The sequence below is a fragment of the Zonotrichia albicollis genome, chromosome 8, assembly GCF_047830755.1.
Source record: "Zonotrichia albicollis isolate bZonAlb1 chromosome 8, bZonAlb1.hap1, whole genome shotgun sequence".
NCBI lineage: Eukaryota > Metazoa > Chordata > Aves > Passeriformes > Passerellidae > Zonotrichia > Zonotrichia albicollis.
The window spans coordinates 27,948,200-27,969,024 of record NC_133826.1 but is presented as its reverse complement, the minus strand read 5'-3'; the positions used below and the strand labels follow the sequence as shown (position 1 = coordinate 27,969,024).

Below are 20,825 nucleotides of genomic sequence, written 5' to 3'. Positions count from 1 at the left end.
GCTCTGGAGATGCATTTTTGTAGCATCACAAAAAGCAAAACTTTGAAAGCCTCCTGAGGTGATGGACTTGACACGTGCAGCTCTGGCCTCCCGACATTCCTGGTGGGCTTGAAAGCTTCGTGCCAGGTAGTCTGTCAAGAACATTTCCCAATTCAGAGGGTGCTTATTTGCCTAGCACTTTACAAATTATATCCATGCAGAAGTGCTGAAGTGCAAGTATTCCTGGTGGGGAGGTTGACAGCAGGGTGTTGCACTGATGTTTTGTAGACAGGGAATTTTGGCCGAGGCAGAGGAATGTTTGCATTATTTATGGAAAATGCAGTGGATCTTCAAGCACTGATTTATTTTAAGGGCTTCAAAACATTGTGGTGCCTAAAAAGGTCTTTATTCTGCAGATGGAAATGAATTCTCCTTCACAGGTCTGGTGCCACAGTGCAGCTGCATGGGTCTGAGTGGTACAGCTGAGAGGGAAGAGCTTAGCAAGCTCTACAGCTTGTTCCTAAGGTGTTCCTGCTCAGCAAACTGATATCCATCAGTTTTCTCCATATAATAGATTTGTAGGTTTTCTGTATTTATCCTCAGTGGTTTTCAGTCATTAGTGCATTCACCTGTGTCTCAGGGGATTTTTCCTGGAGGAAGCAAAACCCATAAAGAGAATAGCTAGTGGTTAATAAATTAGGATTTAGTTGTTTCTTTTTTGTGTTAATACTGTCTGTGCTAGGTAGATCAGCGGATTTAATGATGGAAGTCTTAATTTAGGAAATCTAGAAAATAGCATTTCTTAATTTCTTATATGACAAGCTAAAATCTCACATCTGTTATGTTCTGCTGTTTGGGAGTGTTTTTGCAATTTAACAGTGAGAAAAGGTATAATATAAAGCAATTAATTTGCCAGTGCAAATAGAGCTGTAATTAAGGGAATTAAGTCTTCCATTTTAGTCTGAAGTTCAGGTTTTTTGTGAGAAAATGAGGATACTAAGAACATCCTGAGAGTAAGGATGCTCTTAAGAGCATGTCTGTTCCATAACAGACAGCTGGCCATTTAGCCATGTGGAAGGCAGCCTCAGACAGCCCTTTGGCCCACAGCAGTGTGGGAATTAAGTTAAAATTAACCTGAGTTTGGAAAACAACTAGCACCACTTTATTTGTCCATTTAATTGAATTATATGACGCTGTGTAAGTATGCTGACCCACAGACGTAAATTGCTCCACCCCACCCATTTCCCTCCTTAATTCTCTCATGCTAATGGAGCTGATGGGATGTTGACTGCAGAGAGAGAGAGAGGGAAAGAGGCTGGAAATAAAAGAGACTGGAAATAAAAAGGGACTTTTCCAGCCTGGTGCAAACCTTCCCCTTCAGTAAAATGCTCTGTGTCACAGCTGCACTCACTGCACTGTGATCTTTGTTGCCATTAAGCTGATTATATCCACAGAAGGATTCGTCCAACTAATCCCACAATGCTGCAACCAGTTGCTTTACATTTAAACACAATCTTTATTTTTTTTTTTTCTAAGAAATAAAAAGTCAGTCAGGCTTCACCAGATTCTCAAAATGGTTCAGGCTCTTACAGGGACACACTTTTTTTTCCTGTTAGTTTAATAGAGGAAAGTAGGACAAATTAATGGGCTCCATGCATTAGTGGATATGCTTAGTTTGGGAGCCTGAGGTGTAATTTGGGGTGAAGGTGCTGTGTGTGACTGTACCTTTGGCGCTGCATCATTTTGTGTTTGCCTGGCCATACTTCTGAATCCATCAGTGAATCTAATGAGGGAGATCCTGACAGGTTAAGATTGACTTAATTGATTTAATAATCAATTTATATCTACTTCTTGCTTATTTTTCTAAGGAAGGGTTGATGTTCATTGGTTAGTAGTCATTAAAATGTGTTCATTTGCAGCTAAATATAACCTTTATAGTAAATTTTATTCTTCATTTGCTAATCAGGTACACAATGTCTGCCCATGTTTGCTTAATTATGTAGTTTAACCCAGTCTATTAACATTCTTAATTTTTACATTTGAATTGGGATAGAAAACAGCAAATGAGACATTTCTTCTCAGTTTAGACTATTAGGTTTTATGTTTTGTCTTGTGCCCAAGTACATCTGAATAGAATTAGGATTTAATTTTAAAAAAAACCTTAACAAGGAAATTTTAAAATGCTTCTTAAAATAAATTTAAATCACATCCTAAGTATGGTGTGTTTGGTTTTGAAAGGAAAAACTAAATAGAATTTTCTTTGTATTTATGAATTACATTCTACTTAAAGGAGACTATGTCTGGCATGTATAGGTAATCAACTTTCCTGAGGTTTTATTAACAAAAATAATGGATTTCAGGAGGAAAAGCAAGGAGCAACAAGGAGAAAGGCCTTGATTCTGTCATTAAGCATTCAGAGTGGGATAAAGTTATATCCACTTTTTTCATGCTGTCTGTTGTCTGCCCTGAGAGTTTGGGCTGGACTTTGGCTGAGCAGCTTCCCGTGTTCCAGGCCAGCTGGGAGTGGACAGAACATCCCGAGCCTTCAGCAGCATAAATCACAGAGCATTTGCCTTGAGCCTTACCATGATTTTCCTGCAGGATTCTCCTAATTCCTTGTCTTCTAAAAGCCATTCCTTCAGATTTAGTCTGTATTTATCACTCAGATGCTTTAACTTTTTACAGTTCTCCCATACTAGAGGAAGGGCTGTTGTATACAAAAGCAAATGGTCATTCTTTCCAACTCCTCAGCATTTTAAAGCTATCTCCTGCTGTCTCATACTTAATTTTTATCCATTAGGAGTCCAAAGCTAGTCTAATACCTCAAAAGGATGCTTAGGGTGACTTACCTGGTCAGTAGTTTGAGTTGCTTTAGAAAGCAGTTGTCAGATGTGCGCTGCTTGAAAATACACATCCTTTTTCACTGAATGCATGGATTTTATGGAATTGTATTCTGTTGGGTCATCACTTGGGCTGTCCTAACTTTGAATCTATTAGGGAAGTATTTTTTATTCTAGAGAGGCAAAAAAAGCATTGGATTTCACCCTTCCTAGGCACTGATTTTCACCAACATTCTTTGCTCTCATGGAAGATTCTAAAAAAAGGATTGTTTCATGATTCCAAGTACAAACTTTAAGGGCCCATCAAAAACTGGTGAAACAAATTATATTAATTCTTTTGGGATTTTTGTCCTTAACACTGAATTGTTTCATTGACCAAGACTGCTGAAGCTACCTGCAAGCAGAGGAGGAAGAAGCCTGAAGATAACTGTGCAAAAGCAAGTGCCAACCCAGCCATGATGGCTGGGAGAGTCTGAGTTCTCAGCTTTTGGTTTTCAACTTCAATATTTCCTTCCCATATCACAAAGTGAGAGTGTCCTTCAATGTAAACTTAGGAGAAGCCAGATCTTAGAAGAGGGAAGACTTAGTGTGGGAAAGGACAGTGAGTCCTGACAGTCACAGCACAGTGCTGGCAGCTCAGCATCCCAAAACTAATCCTGCCTGTGGGTGCTTTTCCTCGTTTGACCTTGAGCAAGTCAGACAATGAGGGTTTTTTTGTGTGTCTCAGTCTCTGTAACCAACATGGGAATACTATGTGTGTATATCCCTGGGTCTTGCCTAGATTAATAAATCAATATTTGTAAAGTAAGGCTTGATAAATGCTAACTGTATTACCACGTGTACTTGAACCTTGTGCAGAACTTTGGGAGTGCGCCTGCATTTCTGCTCTGTGAGTGAATGGGGCCCAGGCCAGGGTGGTCAGCAGCCACAGAGACAGGTTTGGGTCATTTTCCTCCTCCCATGGGACTGCCTGTAGCACATATCTGCAAGGAGGTCTTGAATACAACTTTTCCACTTAACATGCTCCCCCATCACCCACTGTCAGCAATGAGATTAAATTCTGTGCGACTGCAGAGGACGTTGCATGATTAAAATCCTCTTTTAGAAATTAATATGTACCATCTCTCCCCAGTACTGTGCCTCCTCTCAGAGAAGGGTATTGTCTCCTGAGCACTCAAGGTGTGAAAAGCCACCCAGGGAAGCTGTCGATCTTTGAATTTTATGCTGTTGCACAGTTGCTCCAATGAGAGCTACAACTGCATAAAAATCACAGGGACTTGGGGACTTCTCCCTCCACAGGGTCAGGAGATGTGGCGGAAGTTTTGCAGAACAATTAATAGAATAGCAAAAGGAGGGTGGGAACTAGAAGTCCTGGTTACAGGACTTGAAGTTCTGTAGAAAATGTTTCCTGAGGGAGGGTAGTCAAAGTCAATAATCACCCATTTTCCTTAGGAAACTTTGGATGTCCTGGGAAGAAAATAAAACAAAACTTTGTTTCCAGGTATTGCCCAGCTTTTCCCAACCTTACTGCCTGTGTCAGCCCAGAGAAATACAGTGATCAGGGCATTTATAGATCCAAGTTTAGTATTCATCATGCATTGATGCAGCCCACAGAAGGGCTTTACTTGCATAAACTCAACAGTAGATGGAATTGGATGTTCAGGGCTGCTGCATTCAGTACAAACTGAAGCTCTTGAGCCATCATTTCCAGTCTGCTTCAGGTCTTGGCAGGCTTTGTGGCATGACCAGGATGTGCTTAGTTAGGGTGAGTTTTCCTGGACTGACTGATGCTGGCTTTCTGATGGAGCTTTTCTAGGATCGGCTGAAATTGCCCTCCAGGAGTTTGAGGCACAGGGACAAGTGCCCCAGCTGGAAGGAATGTGGCGTTTTACAGGTAGGGAAACTGAGGTACAGGGTTTGTCCCATTCTCTACATCAGTGCTCCTTTTTCCCATGCTGGGCATTCCCTGTCTCCCCAGGGACGAAAGGCTGGAGACTCTGAACACAGATACTTTTACCACAGGGACTGGATTATGTGGCAGGCTGGATTTGTGCTTGCTGCTTCATGTTCTGAGTGTGTGTTTCTGCTAAAGCCTTTCCCTGGCTGCTGGCTGGATCCTGGTTTCCAAGAGCTCAGCCCTGTTTTTCCTTCTGGAGGAATTTATAAGAACCCTAACTCAGAGCAGCCCTGTGGTTTCCAAAATTTAATCTGGCTTTCCAAAGCTTTTAGCAGAAGGGTTGATTTGGGTCAAAATGAATGCAAACACTTGTGTAGACCATTTAATGTTTAGGTTATGGACCTGTTAAGGCAGCAGGATAATCCCTTTAGATTACCCGTGTAATTCCTAGTGAATATTTATTTTAAAGTGACTTCAGTGCCCTTAGTCATTAGCAAAGCTTGGTAATGCCTCTCACAGCTGCCAGGCTCAATGCAACAGCATTTGTCAATGGGATGGCTTCTCCTTTTGTTCCCTCCTTTTTGGTTTGTTTGTTTTTGAACATTTCTCCAACTCTTGCCGGCTCAATCCCATGGGCTCACCTCTAATCACAGGGAACCCTCGGAGCTGCCTTTGCAGCGCTGGTTTCCTCTGGAGCAAGGCTGGGGAGGGAGTTTAATCCTGCCGAGGGTGCGGGTGCCGGGCTGGCTGCGGGGGAGAGGACGGGACGGGCGGGTTCAAGGACGCGCTCCCGCTTTAGTGTGCGCAGACATGCTCCCGCCGCCTCCCTGATTGGCAAGGTTAGCTCCCGCAGCCTGCAGCTTTTCCAACTGATTTGATTAGACCCACTACTTTATCCCATTCCCTCCCCCACTGCCTGGCCCACCACCTCCTGATCCTTTTAACACAGCCCCTGCTCCAATAACCAGCCAGTCTGGGGTTTTTTTCTTTCTTTTTTTCCCTACCCTCCTTTTTACAATTTTCTTGCTGGATTTTGACATTTTGTAAAATAGATTATGAAGCCCTGCAGAGAAGATCAGGGCTGGGGTTTATTGGGACTGTTTGAGAGGCTGGAATGTGCCTCCTCTTGCTCGATTTCTTGGGTTCTGCACCTTTCCCAGCTCTCAGTGCACCTGTGTGAATTCTGAAACAAGACACAGCTCCTGATCCTTTTAACACAGCCCCTGCTCCAATAACCAGCCAGTCTGGGTTTTTTTTTTTCTTTCTTTTTTTCCCTACCCTCCTTTTTACAATTTTCTTGCTGGATTTTGACATTTTGTTAAATAGATTATGAAGCCCTACATAGGGAGACCAGGCTGGGAATGTTTGAGAGGCTGGGATGTGCCTCCTCTTGCTCGATTTCTTGGGTTCTGCACCTTTCCCAGCTCTCTGTGCACCTGTGTGAATTCCAGAGCAAGAGTGCTCCTGGTCCTTTTAACAGAGCCCCTGGTCCAATAACTAGCCAGTTTGATTTTTTTCTTTTTTTCCCTACCCCCTTTTTTCCAAATTTCGTGCTGGATTTTGACATTTTGTAAAATAGATTATGAAGCCCTACATAGGGAGACCAGGCTGGGAATGTTTGAGAGGCTGGGATGTGCCTCCTCTTGCTCGATTTCTTGGGTTCTGCACCTTTCCCAGCTCTCAGTGCACCTGTGTGAATTCTGAAACAAGAGACTGCTCCTGGTCCTTTTAACACAGCCCCTGGTCCAATAACCAGCCAGTCTGGTTTTTTTTCATTTTTTGTTTCCAATTTTCGTGCTGGATTTTGACATTTTGTAAAATAGATTATGAAGCCCTACATAGGGAAGATCAGTAGGAAGTGGCTTGGTCTGAGGGCTGTTTGAGAGGCTGGGATGTGCCTCCCCTTGCTCAATTTCTTGGGTTCTGCACCTTTCCCAGCTCTCAGTGCACCTGTGTGAATTCCAGAACAAGAGACTGGAGGCTCACATACCCCAGCTTGGGTGCTCATTGCCTTCCAATTCCTCTTTTCTCTGCAAAACCAGGCTTGGGGAGAATTACCCACTCAAAATGATTTGGCATCCCAGGTCCTCTTTCACTGTGGTATGAGCTGTTCACTGTCTGCAAAAAGAAACATGACAGCATAGATAGAAAACTCCCATATCCCACAAAAGCAAATTAATAGTGTATTTCAGTAGCAAATGTTCCTAGTGGGGGTTACTTTGGGGGGTCAGATCACCCATAGCTCCCAGACTGGCTGAAAAGTGGGATGAGAAATTGTTTTGGCATTAATGCCCTCAGCCCTTGGGACAGCAAGGTTGGAGCGGGCACCAGCCCAGCCTTCAAAGGTGTCATGGTCCTGTTGCCATCTTTAGCCAGTGTGCTTTAATGTGTTGTGCACTGCCAGTTTACAATCCTGGCCTCTGCCTCTGGCATTGCCCTGTTTGTCTTCTTAAATATGCCAGGGGAATGTGGAGCCTTAGGTACAAAAGCACCTCTTGACAATTCTCCCTAGCTCTCCTATAAATAAGTGAATGAAGCCTAAAAATGACAGGCTTTTCCAAAACTTGAGAGTCCCAACTCACAGAGCAAAATCACTGGAGAGTGAGCAGCCCTGCTGAATTTTTGGTAGTCCCAGACTGGTCCAGGGAAAGCTGCATCTCATCTTGTTTTGCCTTGCCTGTTTGTTCAGCAGAGCTGATCTGGTGTGGGCTGTTTGAGCAGCTCAGTGCTGACAGGGACCAAATCCAGTGACCAGGACCGACCCTATGGAGTCACCCTGGTGAAACAGCACAGAATGCAGACAATCCCCTGCACACAAGGTATTAAATCTTGACATACTGCATTACTTAAGAGGTCTCAGGGAAAATTAAAACCCTTTTGACTGGGTTTTGCAATGCAGGGAAAATTTTAGTGACATTTAAAAGGTTTCTCTTGTGTTCCTCTAATGGGATAAATAAAAAAAGGCTTGTTTTAGGCCAGCAAATGGGGGGACAATCCAATTTCCCTGATTCCATCAAGACACTCTTAAAGCATTAGCTTGTGCAGTTTTAAAAAAACCCACAACAGACTGACCCCTCTGCCTGATGGCTTTGAAAAGTGTCCTGATGTGGAGGTATTTATCCTACACCACATGCTTCATCGAGGCACTCCAGCAGTGCTTGGAAATATACTCTTGTTTTATTAAACTGTTTAGGAGGACAGCATGCACAGCAGGAAACACAGACACCAGTTTATTATTTACTGCAGCCATCCACACTGGGGCTGTGCTCAGTCTAATGCTTGATGACGTGCTCTTTACATTTGGTAGAAGGGAAAAAGGGTGGCATTAACTAGGAAGGCTGAAACCTAAGCCTGCCCTTAACTTTATGTTTTTAAGCGTGATTTGGGCTCAATATAAATAAAGATTCCCTTGTGGAATGTTTGTTTTCATCAGTCAGAAAGATTAATGTATCAACACTTACTCCTGAGGGGGCTCTGGGGATTGATAATGGGAGATATGGAGCCTTTCACCTCTGGGTCACTGGTTCAGCACTGCCCCATGTCACTGCCACCACCACCACCTGCCATCTGCTCCAGTGGGCTGGGCCCAGTTCTAGGCCCAGCTGGCCCCAGTGGGCTCCCTGGGCTGCTTTAGTAGGAAATGGGATGGAGCTGCTCAGCCCAGCCCCAGATGTGAGAGCAGCCCCTGAGCACAGAGCCAGCCCCACCAGGGAACTTGACCTTCTGCCATGCTTGTACAAGCCATGAATGGAGAACCTGTTATCCCTGCCCTGTGCAGAATAACTCATTGGAAGAGCAGGACACCCCTGAACATAAATCTGCCTGTTATAAAGTTGGCCGAGGTTTTCCCTGGTTGCCTCCAGCTCCTGCTGAATTTCATTAGGAACATCTCTATTATACAGCACAAGGAGAGAGCAAGTGTTGCCTCTAGACTTTGAAAGAGCCCTTTAAAGTGAGGATCAATTTTGCATCTCACTAAATACCTAATGACAGACCAAACTGCAAGTACTTAGTTCAGCTGTATTTTAATAGCACCGTGCTCCATCGAGAAATCCCAGTTACTGATAGAGTTTGATGTCCTGAGGCAGTTTTCTCCAGACATTTTTCCTTTTTTTTTCTTTAGTAGTAGCTCTTCATTAATAGCTGTTTGGAAACCTGACTGTCTGGGAATAAGCAGTACCAATAAACCTTTTCCCTCACTATTTATTCCTCTTTTCTTCCATCAGGAAACAGCCCCAGTGATCACAGACTGAGTTTTCATGTAGTTGGACTTGGTGGTGTGTGAGCAAATGAAAGAGCAGCTTCATGCCTTATGAAATAACAAATAGTAAATCAGCTACTAATACAATTCACAGAGGCTGCTAAAAGGCTGCTGGAGGTCACAAAAACAGCAACCTTTTGAGGTGATGAGATGGGAGCTTCTTAAGTCAACACATGCAGTTGGCTTCTCCCTGGCAGTGCTCCACTGTGGGGCAGGATCCAGGCTCTGATGCCTTCCCCCTCTGGCAGATGCTGTGAGTGTGTGAATGTCCTCTCTAATTCCAGATTAGCCACAAAGAGGAGTCATCATCCTTAAGGAGCAGGCATGCTTGGAAAGAAAGGCTGTCTGGAGGCTGCAGGGCACAGCACTATCCTCAGGTGCTTTGAGATGTCTGAGCAAGGTTCCTAGCACTAAAGGAGGAGAGGGAAAAAATGTGCTTTTCATGCTGAGGGCTGCGTGCCACTGGAACTCAGCTTCCCTGCTAGCCCAGGATTTCTCAAGCTTGGCTTAATAAAATCCAGATCTCATCTAATGAGTTCAGAGGATGCTTCAGAATGTCTCAACGCGGAAAGTGCTGATTTTGCACACCAAGCCAAGGAAGGTTTATGGCACTAAAAGAGTCTCCAAAGTCTTTATCCTCCCTGACTTGAAGGAGAAAAAGCACCCTGGGCTGTTAGCAGCACCTCTGCTCCTCCTGCAGCACATTGTGACTTGGCTTTTATTGCAACTGTGCCTGTCCTCATGTCACAACCTCTCTGCCAGTGCTCCAGCTCTGCCATGGCATTCCTGGGCATTTCACCTGGGCCTGCCTTTGCCCAAATCAAGGGAATCAAACCCATGGGCACTGCTTTAACCCACACAGGGGTGGCTTCTCTGCTTTCTTCTGGATTTTTGTCTCTCTTGTGGTCACTCAGTTGTTGGCTTTAAATGACAGTTTCTACAAAGAATACATCTGGAAAGGCAGAGTGGCAGCTCTGAGCTGTTATAGCTGACCATTAAAAGTGCAACATCTCCTCCACCATGCAGGGCTTTAGGTTCAAGCCTGCAGAGGAAAAGGAGTTACTTCCAAAGCCCTGAATCCCTTTAAATAAATATCAGCCAGCATTTGCCTTGCAGTCAGCACGGGCTGAGGTGAACCAAGCAGTGGCAGCAATGCTCTCCCTAATCCAGCACCCTTCTCTCTCTTTAATCAGGTGGAACAAGTGGCATGTTGACTTACTGGTTGGTGCTGGATCCAGCCCTGCTCGTGCAGGTTTGCAGCCCCTGGGGCAGCCATCTGTGGGGCAGCAGCACTGATGGGCCACCTCTGCCTCCTAATCTCCCTGCTCCCATCCACACGTGCTGTCCTGATACCCGACAGCCGGTCCCATGCGGGCATCGTGCCAGCAGTGACTTTACAGGCTTTGTGGCAGAGATTATTTAAAGGAGATTAACCCTTCTAAACCCCTTAGATTTTAATTATTTCTGTATGTATTTATAAAACCTGCAGTCTGCTAGTTCCAGGCCACAACTGCCCCAGTCCCCATCCTTAACCTGGATTCGTGAATGTACAATGCACCCCTATTGCAGGACAGGAGCTGGACAGGCTCATTGAATTTATTTATCTATTTATTTATTTATTGCCATCCTGGAACAATTCACATCTGGGATGAAAATTAAACATTATGGTTTCAAATTGTAAAAAGAGCTGACAAGTTGAACCACTTTAAAATACTAATAGGGCATTAATTGAATTGTTTGAGTCGATGAGGCGTCTCTGGCTAATTATTTTGGTTAGGGCAGCTCTGTCATTAATGTCTCCTCACTGCCCATGTTGTGAGCACTCTGTGACACACTGTCTCTCTGAAGACAGGACTATCTGTAAGGTTGATGTGCTGGAAGCCAGGAGAGGGAAGGACTGCTTCTTTCATTCAGTCTCCTAGCAAGTTTATTATACGTATAATAATGTTATAAGACACTGTAGTCTTGAAAACTGTCATGACTAGAAGCTACTGGTTATAGAAGGGGGGAAAAAGGGTGTGCACTTCCATCCTTTCATGCTTTCTCTCCTATTAGCTGGGCTAATTAGTTTGGTAAAGTTAAGGAGTGATGGAGGGAGTGTTTCCACTCTGCATGTGAGCTGTAAAACCCAAATAAAACTGCAAATACCTTATTTCTGCTTCACAGCACAGCCTGGCTTATCTTGGGTGTTACACACCTTGCAGTCTTTTCTCTAGGAAAGCTGTGCCAGGGCCTCCCCACCCTCATAGTAACACCCTCACATACCTGCCTGCATTTTGTAAGTGCAAGCATAAAAGGTGAGTGTTGGAAGCAAAAAAACCCCACAGCATTATGGACCCCAGTGATCTGAGAAAAAAATAGGGTCATTTTGAATTAATTCCTTAAAATCAGATTATTTTTATTTATTCTTGTCTCCTGAACAAGGAAATAAATGCAGACAGTGCCAAGGACTCAGTAAATAAATTTTGTTCTTGAAGAATCTCTTTAATATGCACACAGTCCTGCTTCTGTGGTAGTGAACATTTGAACCAGTAGCAATTAATTTCTTATCACAGTCTTTCTATGAGGTAAGAAAACATTAGTGTCTCCATTAGGAGGTGGAGAACAGGAGCTCTCCAAGAACAAATGATGTGCCCAGCTTGATTCCCCTGCCCCACAGCTTGGCAGGAGCTGTTGGAGGGAGAGGGCATTGCAGGGATGCCTCTCCTGCAGCACAGCTGGATGTTCCTTTCCAGGCAGGGTCCATCCTGCTGATCAAATGATAGACTCAGAAAACGTTCAATATCTGTGTGTTTCAGGAGGAATATCACTGAGCTGATGAATTTTCAGCAGCTTACTGTGAAGCATGCAGCATTCCCTGTATTGGCAGGTGGAAAAGAGAGGAGAAATAATAATAAAGGTCCCTGGTATGAATCTCTTGTGTGTGGAAAGGGTGAAAAAGAAGGTTTCTTACAGAAAATAACATGGCATGTCAGTGATTAGGCAGAGTGTCCCAAAGGTTAATAAATCTTTTCTCATTTAAATAGGTAAGATCTCCAGCTGAAAGTGCTGGACCCTGCATCCAGCCCCGGGGAGGGGGGGGAGCAGGGAAGCAAAGGGTTAAATTTCGGGGCTGTAGAAGCAGATTGTGTTTTCCTTCTATGATGTGGGCTGACAAGACATCAGTATTCTATTCATCTGTTGGGAATTAGGCTGTTAATCCAATCAATGACTCTTGAGCTAGCTGCAGCCTGCCTCCCCACTGGGGAACAATCGGATCAGACGGGAGATTGTTTAAGAGCACAGAGCGCTCCCGGTGTCAGGTGGAATTTCCAAGCGTTCCCTAGTGAATTGGGGATGGGAAAGCTGTCTCAGCCCATTTATCCTGCCCCTTAAATAAGCAGGTATCTGCCTCAGCCATGCTAAAGTGATAAAGCAGTAGAGGAGCACTAACTTTTATGCAGGGAGGGGGCAGGGAAGCACCCTGAGAAGCGGATATTAGCATCCTGCCCTTTGGAATATCATCCTGTCCATAGCTTGGGATGGCATCTGCATGGTTTGCCCGGGGCTGGCTCAGCCACAGCACTGTGACACTTGTTACAGGTTTAGGCATTGACTTCTCCAAACACATTTTTGATCCCTGCAGCTTCCTGGCAGTTTTTGTATTGCACCAACACACTTGTTTGATGAGCAGCAAGATGCCTGGTGCTGAAAGTAACAGGCAGTAGCAAATATTATTTGGATAACCTATAAATATGTCCAAATACACAGCTGGGCACACAGTGCTGGCTGCAAAATGGGTTGAAAATGCTCAAGAGCAAAACATCCCTGAGAGTTTCAGTGTTGCTGCATGAGCTGCTGCATGGGTTCAGAAATCAGTTTGTTCTGCAATTAATGACAGCCATGTCTGCAGTGGGATATTGAGAGCCTGTATCTGTGCCAGCAGCACTACATGCTGATCATAGTAGATGTGATAAATCCCACTGAAATTGCACTTGGAAATTTAGGTACAGCACCAGTTAGAAACTAGGGCGATGAGGGATTAGCATAACCCTGGCACACTGAACTCCTCGGGCTGGGGGCCTTTGGGAGCATTAGCAGCTGCAGGCTTCAGGAGGGAGCCAGTGGTGGTTCCTGGGCATCCTCTTCTCTCTGAGCTTTCTTAGATCTGCTTTTAACAGCAGCTTTACAAGCAAAGGCTTCTCCAAATTAGTACTCCTAAATGAACCACGAGTATGAGCTCCAGCAGTGAATACGAGCAGGGAGGTCCCCAGACAGAAAAATCCCCAGCTCAGAGGCTTGGCTTTAAAAGGCTTCAGCATCCCTCTTCCCTTGATCATAATTTTGAATCAAACAAAAGCTAATGCAATTTTCTTTGCCTTTCAGTAGCAGATTGTGCTGTAAGGGTTCATGCCATTAGAAATGTAATAATTGCTTCTCTATGCAGATCTAATTTATCTGTGAGGCACTTAGAAGATAGGCCAAATGATGGCCTGGCAGTAGGCTCTGGAGAAGGGCCCAAGAGGTGGTGATAAAAACCAGTCTAGCACCTTCCATCCTGAGGGATATCTGCCTGGCACAGAGCAGGAAATGGTCAGAGTGGGAGGAATGAGCAGAGGAGAGAGCTGAGAGCTCCTGGAGAAGGACAGCTCAGTGAGAAAGGGATCCCTCCCAAACCTGTGTGCACACACAGGGGAGGTGGGAGAGTTAATTGAGGAACTAAACTTAAGAGGATGCCCTGCACTTGTCAGCCTGGGTTATTTGCAATCCTAAAAAACAGCTGGTCATGACCAGTACAGGCTTTTTGGTTTTGCTTCTAGCAGGGGTTGCTCTGTATCCTTTGTCCCATAGTGTTGGTCCTTGGGGAGTGCCTGAGCTGCCTTGGAGTTGGGACCAAGGATGCACACGGGGATGTCTCCTGCTGAATCATCTGGTGGAGTTCAGACTGGTTATATTTGCCTGGTTTTAGTATTGGTGGGGATTAGCATGTAAATTCTGGTGTGTTGAGCTGTAGCCTTACCCTCAGTCTTCTTGGAGAGAAAATTTCAGAGAGAATAAGATGATGATGAGGTTAAAGTAAATTGTTGGGAAGTTGAAGTCTCAAGTAGAAACAAATGAGAAATAAAACCCTTTTTAAAAGTGGAAGGAAGTATTTTCTTGCTATTTTTCATCTCCCTGGCTTGAGTGAGTGTGTGAGGCTGCAGAGATTTATATTATAGCTCCTAAGCATCAGTGCTTGTTCAGAGTCTGTATTATTCTGGCCCTTTTTATTCACTCACCTTCTAAAGATGTAGTGTAAATATTTATCTTCCCTCTGGCCCATCGTGCTGCCCAGGACCCGGTGCTGTTAAACACTCTTATCACCTCATCGTTCTTATCTCCTGAGATCCCTGCCAGCATTCCGAGTCTGTCAATGGGAACGAGCCCTGCACCTTAAAAAGTGCCACAAATGAGACAAAGGAGATAGGGGGAAAAATACCTTAAAACAAAGAGCACAGGTGCTACCCCTGGAAAGGGCAGGGTTAGTGTAGAGGTTTCCTTCTGTGCCTGGGGAGGTGACTGCAGGTGTTGGGGTGAGGTCTCCGTGTGGAGGTGTGGGGTCCCCTACAGACTCTTGTGCTGGTGTGGAGGGTCCAGCCCCACTTCATCACCAATAACAGGTCAGGCTGGACCAAAGCTCACCCAGGAAACCAGCATGGATTTGTTTTTCCTCTTTCTCCACTGGTGCTGAACAAAACAGGTGAGATGGTGGAAGAGGTGGTGTCTCCCTCCGGGCCACCCTGCCACTGCACACAGCCTGGAGGGCGAATGAAGCAGCTCTGAGCTCTCAGTGTTTATACAGCACTGCTTTTAAAAGTGTCCCATGAAACCACAGTCAGACACTGGCCAGTCAAAGTCTACTTGAAATGGCAAATGGTGACTTACAGAGTGCACAGCATCTCAACAGCTTTAGCCAAGTCATTTCCTTGTCTCTGCCCTTCAGTCCAGACCTTGTGTTAGGTTAAGCAGGGAACAGAAATTCCCAAGGAATGAACATGGGATGGCAGCACCAGCGTAATCCCATCAGCTGTAAGACAGAATTCATGTGCAGCAGCCACAGTACCACTTAGCAGATAAGACAGTTGGTCCATCTGCGCTCGGTCCATCTTCTCCCATTTCTCTTGCTTAAATTTCTCAGGAGCAGAACAAAATCCTGTTATCCAATAAGTTATCCACTGGTAGTTGGATTTTCATTGAGTGACATCTGTCACAGACCATGCATGTAGGAAGGTACCAGTGATTTTGTAGCATCTTTGTTTTGATGGGTTTGGTAGGCATGGGCATTTGGGGTTTCATCTCCCAGAAAGGTTGTGCTGCTCAGCTGTCACCCTGACGTGGCCAGATGTGCCAGGAGGCTGTAGAAGCCACCAGGGATGGCACATTAGGAGGCAAGAGGAAATCTTGCAATCAGATCTGTTGTTGGTCAGTAACATGTCTGGGACTGAGCACTCCTACATTTGAATGTGTCATGGTCTTTCCTTCCTGGTCACTTTCTGTCTGCCTGCGTGAGTTCTGCCATTTCCACAAGTTCCTCCTTTTTACAGATGGAGAATTGCTAAAAGGGCTCTGGGACAAGGGCCTTGCAGTGCCTTGCAAGCCTTTACAGAAGGTGCACTGCTGCTTTGAGCCTGGCTGTTCCCCTCTTTGGGCTGATGCCAGTGGGATGAGGACAGAGGCTTGTACCTGTTTGGGATCATCCATCCTAACACAGACGCATCTTGGGAGAAGGATGCTCAAGAGGCCTCTGCTTTCTGTTGCACATCAGGAAATACCCCTTGCATCCAGGCCAGCTACAATTCATCCTCACTCATCTTCTGCACGTGGTGTTTGATTGCAAAACAGACACTTCCAGTGCCTGGCAGGCAATATTTGTTTCACATAATATTTGTTTCACATAATTCCCACAAAGGGAGCTGTAATCCTGACTTTCACAGCCCATCTTTGATTAGTCTCCAGGTGTGACCATTTTGCTCTGAAGGCTCAGCATGGCCATACCTGGAGCAGCTGGGTACATCAGGCTGCAATTAGCCACGGTGCTCCAAAAAGCCAAATCAAAGAGGGATTGAGATCAGCAGCTTTCCGAGGGCTTTCAAGGCCTTTAGTGAGTGACCACACTAGAGCTTTTTCCATTTACCTGGATTAAAATTTGTCACAGAGGAAATAGAAGCAAACAGCACGGCATCTGAGAAGTGTAACAAATAGCATTTGGCCACTGGGCTGGCTCAGAGCAGGGGGAAAATCCGCAGCGTAAATAAAGTGCAAACCATGTTTGCATAACATTGGATTAATAGTTCTTTATAAAAAGCACACTGGGATTAAAGGGATGCATTTCCTATGCTGAGACCTGCGCTCCCTCCTTAGCCCAGCAGATGCCAGGAAGTACATCTAAGAGAAATAAAAAACCTTGCTATCCCCAGCCAGCTGCTGAACCAGCAGTGCTTTCTGCAGGCCTTTGGAAGAGGAACAAATGTCTCTAGGATTCCTGGAGCAGCCCTGGGTGTTTTAATAGGGAGTTCTGCAGCAAAGCACTCCCATGGGAAGGGGTTTCTGCTGCATGGCTCCAGTCCCATTCACCTGTGGGTTTTGTTGGCTGCAGTCTTGGAGGTGGTGATGCAGAGGGGAGCTGGATTCCCATCCCCCAGCCCACACATTTGACATCCTGCCTTTCCAATAACTCATTCAGACTGCTCCCACCTCTCCTTCCCCAGCCCTGCTGAGTATTCTGCTGAGGTCAGTGCTGGCCCTGTCACTCCTCCAAGCAGCCATGTGCTTAAGGAGAGCTCAGGGGCACTGGCTCACACTGGTTACCTTAGTGTGGAATAATCCATGGGTGCTGGCTGTGATTCCCTCAGCTCTTTGGTTTGTGGTACCATCTAATGACACCATTTGCATCGTGCTCCCCACAGTTTGAAATAGGCTCCTGGAATGAGGCATCTTCAGACACTGCTCTGAGTGACATGAGTAGGACATAGTGGCACATGGAAGGAAAAATCACACCCTCCCACCCCTTTGCTTGGAAAAGATATGAAATGGGTATTTAGGCAGCAAATACCTGTTATATCTGGCTTTTTATCCTTGTTGCTGCTGTGGTTGTCGTGTTGGTGCAGTGTCCCAGAGCAAAGCATGGCACCTCCCACCCCAAAACACAGGTCATTCCTAATTCCACAGCTCAACAGGCTTAATATCAAGCAGAATAATACACTGGGAAACCAGAAAACTTCCAGCTATGAGTGGAATTTCTACCTCTTTTCTTGTTCTTTTCTCTTTTGCCTGCTCCAGAATCTACGGCAAACTGTAGAATTTGCACTGTAATCCCAAAGATGATGGTAATTAAAAATTTAAGTCTCCATAGACAGATGCAAATAAATTAAGGAGGCCAAGAACTGAATTAGAGGCTAATCCTGGTTGGGGTAGTGAAAGCAAAGGGGCCATAATTCTTTCCTTCTGTTATTTCACCTGTTCTGGTGGCAGGGTGAGGTGCCTGGGTATGCAGTGCTGGATGTGAAGCATCAGCTGTGGTAGAGCCCTGGGGAGGGGACACAGGAGTCTGGGAAGGGGACACACTGCCCAAAGCATTGCAGCTGAGGCAGTGGCTTAAGTGTTAGCTGGACCAGGGAGCTGTGTGCCAACACCTACAAATCACACACTTTGCTTTGCCCTTGCACTGCAGGTGTTTCACAAGGATCAGTTTGACAACTTGCTGTCATCCCTGAGCACTCTGCCCTTTCCTGACTTGATAGAACTTAACCTGGGTATTAGTGTAGACTTAAATTCTGAAGGCAGGAACCTAGATTTATTCAGGTGGAAGAAACTGGGTTTTTTCCATATGCTGAAGAGCTCAGTGCACTGAACTGTGAGAGCATCACAGCGCTTTACCCCTCTCTCAGGTAGTTGGCCAAAGCTGGGTTTGCACTGAAACATCTTGCACTAAAGCATCAGGAGTAGTGAGAATCCCAGAGTGAGGCCATAGGACTGAAATCCTTCATTTTTATGGGCTGGAAGTGATAACAGTATGAACTGAATTATACTCACGTCATGACGTGATCCACGCACTCTTATGGGTGGATAGGTATTGATTATCCATCAATAGGGAGTGATGGTGGATGATGATTCAAATCCCAGCTGTCAGGTAGCTGGGTGTCCTGGCTGTTTGTCTGGTCAATTAAAACATTGCTGGGATTCAGCCTATTTATTTAAAACTGGCATGTGTTTGTATTACCACAATGTTACCTACACCTCTAAAATCGAGTCTCTTTCTCTTTTTCAGGATGGGGAAGGCCAGACTGCACTCCATTATGGTAAGCTGCCTCTAAGCTTGGCTCTTCCTTCTTAGCAGTGTGGATTTGTAGCTGGAGTAAATGCTCTATACACAGAAAACAATTTCCAGGAGAAAAATGAGCAAGGAAGCTGGATTTGATTAACCAGTGGCTACCTCCACTAGCAAATCCCAGGATGGTAGGGGTAGGAGAAAATTGCTGCCCTCCCTTCATTCTCCTCTGCAAATGTCACCTTAAAGCCTTCCTTTTCCCTCAATTAATGATGCAGATTTTCCCTGTACACCTCTGTGTCTCCAGGATGTCGGTGTGCCACCTGCAGAGCCAGGAGTGGCTCTGGATAGGGGATGCCAAATCCCTTGGCCTTCAGGGAGGGTCTGTGCCAGCTTTAACAGGTTACAGAGGGCAGGGGAAAGGGACAAACAAGGTGGCCTCCACCTTCATGTGTCCTGGTGACAAACCTGTTTGATCACAGCTGAGAGAGCAGCAGCTTCTCTACTACCAAAATCAGCAGAGGCAAGTCACAGTTGGTGTCCCTCCTACAATTACAGGCTAATTAGATCCGTGATTTAATTGAAAGATTGTTCTATCTCCAAATGAGAAAAGCAGAGACTGAAGTGATGTGTGTGGTGCTGATGTGCGGGGAATAGGAAAAAAGTATCAATTTAATCTGGATCCTAATCTCTTTCCCAAAATTAAGACATAGCCAGTTATTGTCTTGTACTCTCTCTTGATGCCTGTCACGGTAATTAAGAGCATACTTGTCATTCTGAAGTGTTTGTGTCTTTCTCTCTCTTCTTGATCTCTCCACAAGGACATTAGCAGAATAGCAAAATTGCTTTGCAGACATCAGTCCAAGGCACAGCATTTGGATCTGGAGCTGAGCTCCCAGATTCCAGGGTCCCTGAACCAAGACTGCAGTTACAATAATGTGTGATTTCTCCCTGTGGGACCTTTCCTGTAGGATACTCCATTTTTCAAATTCCTGTCGCTGTGACTGGAATGGTGAATCTGTTGCTTAGCACAGCATTGTCCACAGATGGACAGCATTTAAAATGACACATTGCCTCTTTCTCCACCTAAGCCATTCCACAGTTTGGGCATTCTCTCTCCTGAGAAGATGCTTTTCCAACTCCTGAGAGATTCACAGTAGATTGTGCAAAAGCATAGCACGTGTGTAAGTTATCCAAGAGCACTTGCTTCTGGCAAGCAAGAGGGTATGTGAAGGGAAAAGGTGGATGCACCACCTGAGTTTCAGTTCCATGCAGATGGATCCCTCTGGCTGGGGACTGAGGCAGGTTGTTCAACACAAGCAAACATAAGTGATATAATGAACATTATTTCAGAAATTATTTCTCTGATCTACCCTTCCAGCTCAGGTGTTTCAATAACTACAGTTTCCCAGGATTTTCTTCCCAAATGTTTGTGAAGTATTGAAATGTTTGATTCCCCTTGAGTATTACATGATATATTATGTATATCATCTTTGGGAAGCCTCTCTGGGTTGCTGGCACACAGGCCTGGTGTTCCTATGGGTCCCCAGGACATCCTCATTCCCTTTCTTGCTGATCTGGCCATAAATCACCCCGAGCTTGGAAACAGCTTCTTAAATGGGTGACTGGGTTGGATTCAAGTGGCTGTTGGCCTGAAACTGGAACTCACTGTCACCTCCCAGTCCCATTTTGGTCAGCACTTCACAACTGAGTCATTAATTGCAGTGGGGAGGCAGGAGAGCTGCTATGGACGGACACCAGCTCTGAGCAGAGCGTTGCCTTCACAAGGCACTGCTGGAGGCTGTTCACCGAGTCCAGGGAAGGGTTAACTCCCATCAGCAAGGCAGCCCCTGCTTTTAGGGTGTCTGCATCCCTTTTTATGAGCCGGCAGCGTGGCCTGACAGCTGTCCTTGTGGTGACAGCTCTCCTGATTGCAGCCGGTGTCAAAGCGCATCCTGCTGGGGGTGATAAATCCCGGCTCCTTCCGATGGCCGCTGACCCCGCCTTTAATCGGGGGTTAAGCGGAGGCCACCGGGGGAGCCACGGCTGCAGCCCGAGCCCGTGGCTGTGTGCTCGGTGCTGGGCAGCCCCTTCCGCCCGGCTCCTCTCCATCCATCCATCCATCCATCCATCCATCCATCCATCCATCCCTGGACACACTGAAATCATCGCTGCCGCCTCTCCCTGAGGAAATCAAGGCTTCTCCAGCAGCGGTGGCCACGTGGCTGTGCAGTGGGCAGGCTCCGTATCCTCCTGGGCACCCCGGCTTCCCTGCAAAGCACCATCTGTTCGGCTCCGGCTGCGCCGGGCAGGGCAGTGGGAGGGGACGCTGGAGGGGAAATAAATAATAAAAAAAAAAAAAAAAAATTCATCATCCGAACCCTGAGGATTAATGGAGTCGGGAGGCGAACTGCGCTGAATGGAAATTCATCTTCACCCGTGCCACTGTCAGGGCTGCCGCTCTGGCCCTTGACAAATCGAGGGTCCCAGGGTGTGATAAATCCAGCAGCTGTGCTCGTCCCCAGGGATGTCCCCAGCCTGCTCAAGGACGTGGCACCAGAC

At 45.8% G+C, this 20,825-nt stretch overlaps 1 protein-coding gene across 1 annotated transcript in view; it reads left to right on the top strand.

Annotated features, from left to right (window-relative positions):
* Window positions 1-20,825, top strand: part of ACBD6 (acyl-CoA binding domain containing 6) — an 82,640-nt gene that overhangs the window by 59,971 nt on the left and 1,844 nt on the right. Inside the window, exon 7 of the mRNA XM_005490221.4 lies at window positions 18,264-18,294. Coding sequence (XP_005490278.1) covers window positions 18,264-18,294 — 31 coding nt within the window. The remainder of the gene's footprint in view (window positions 1-18,263; window positions 18,295-20,825) is intronic.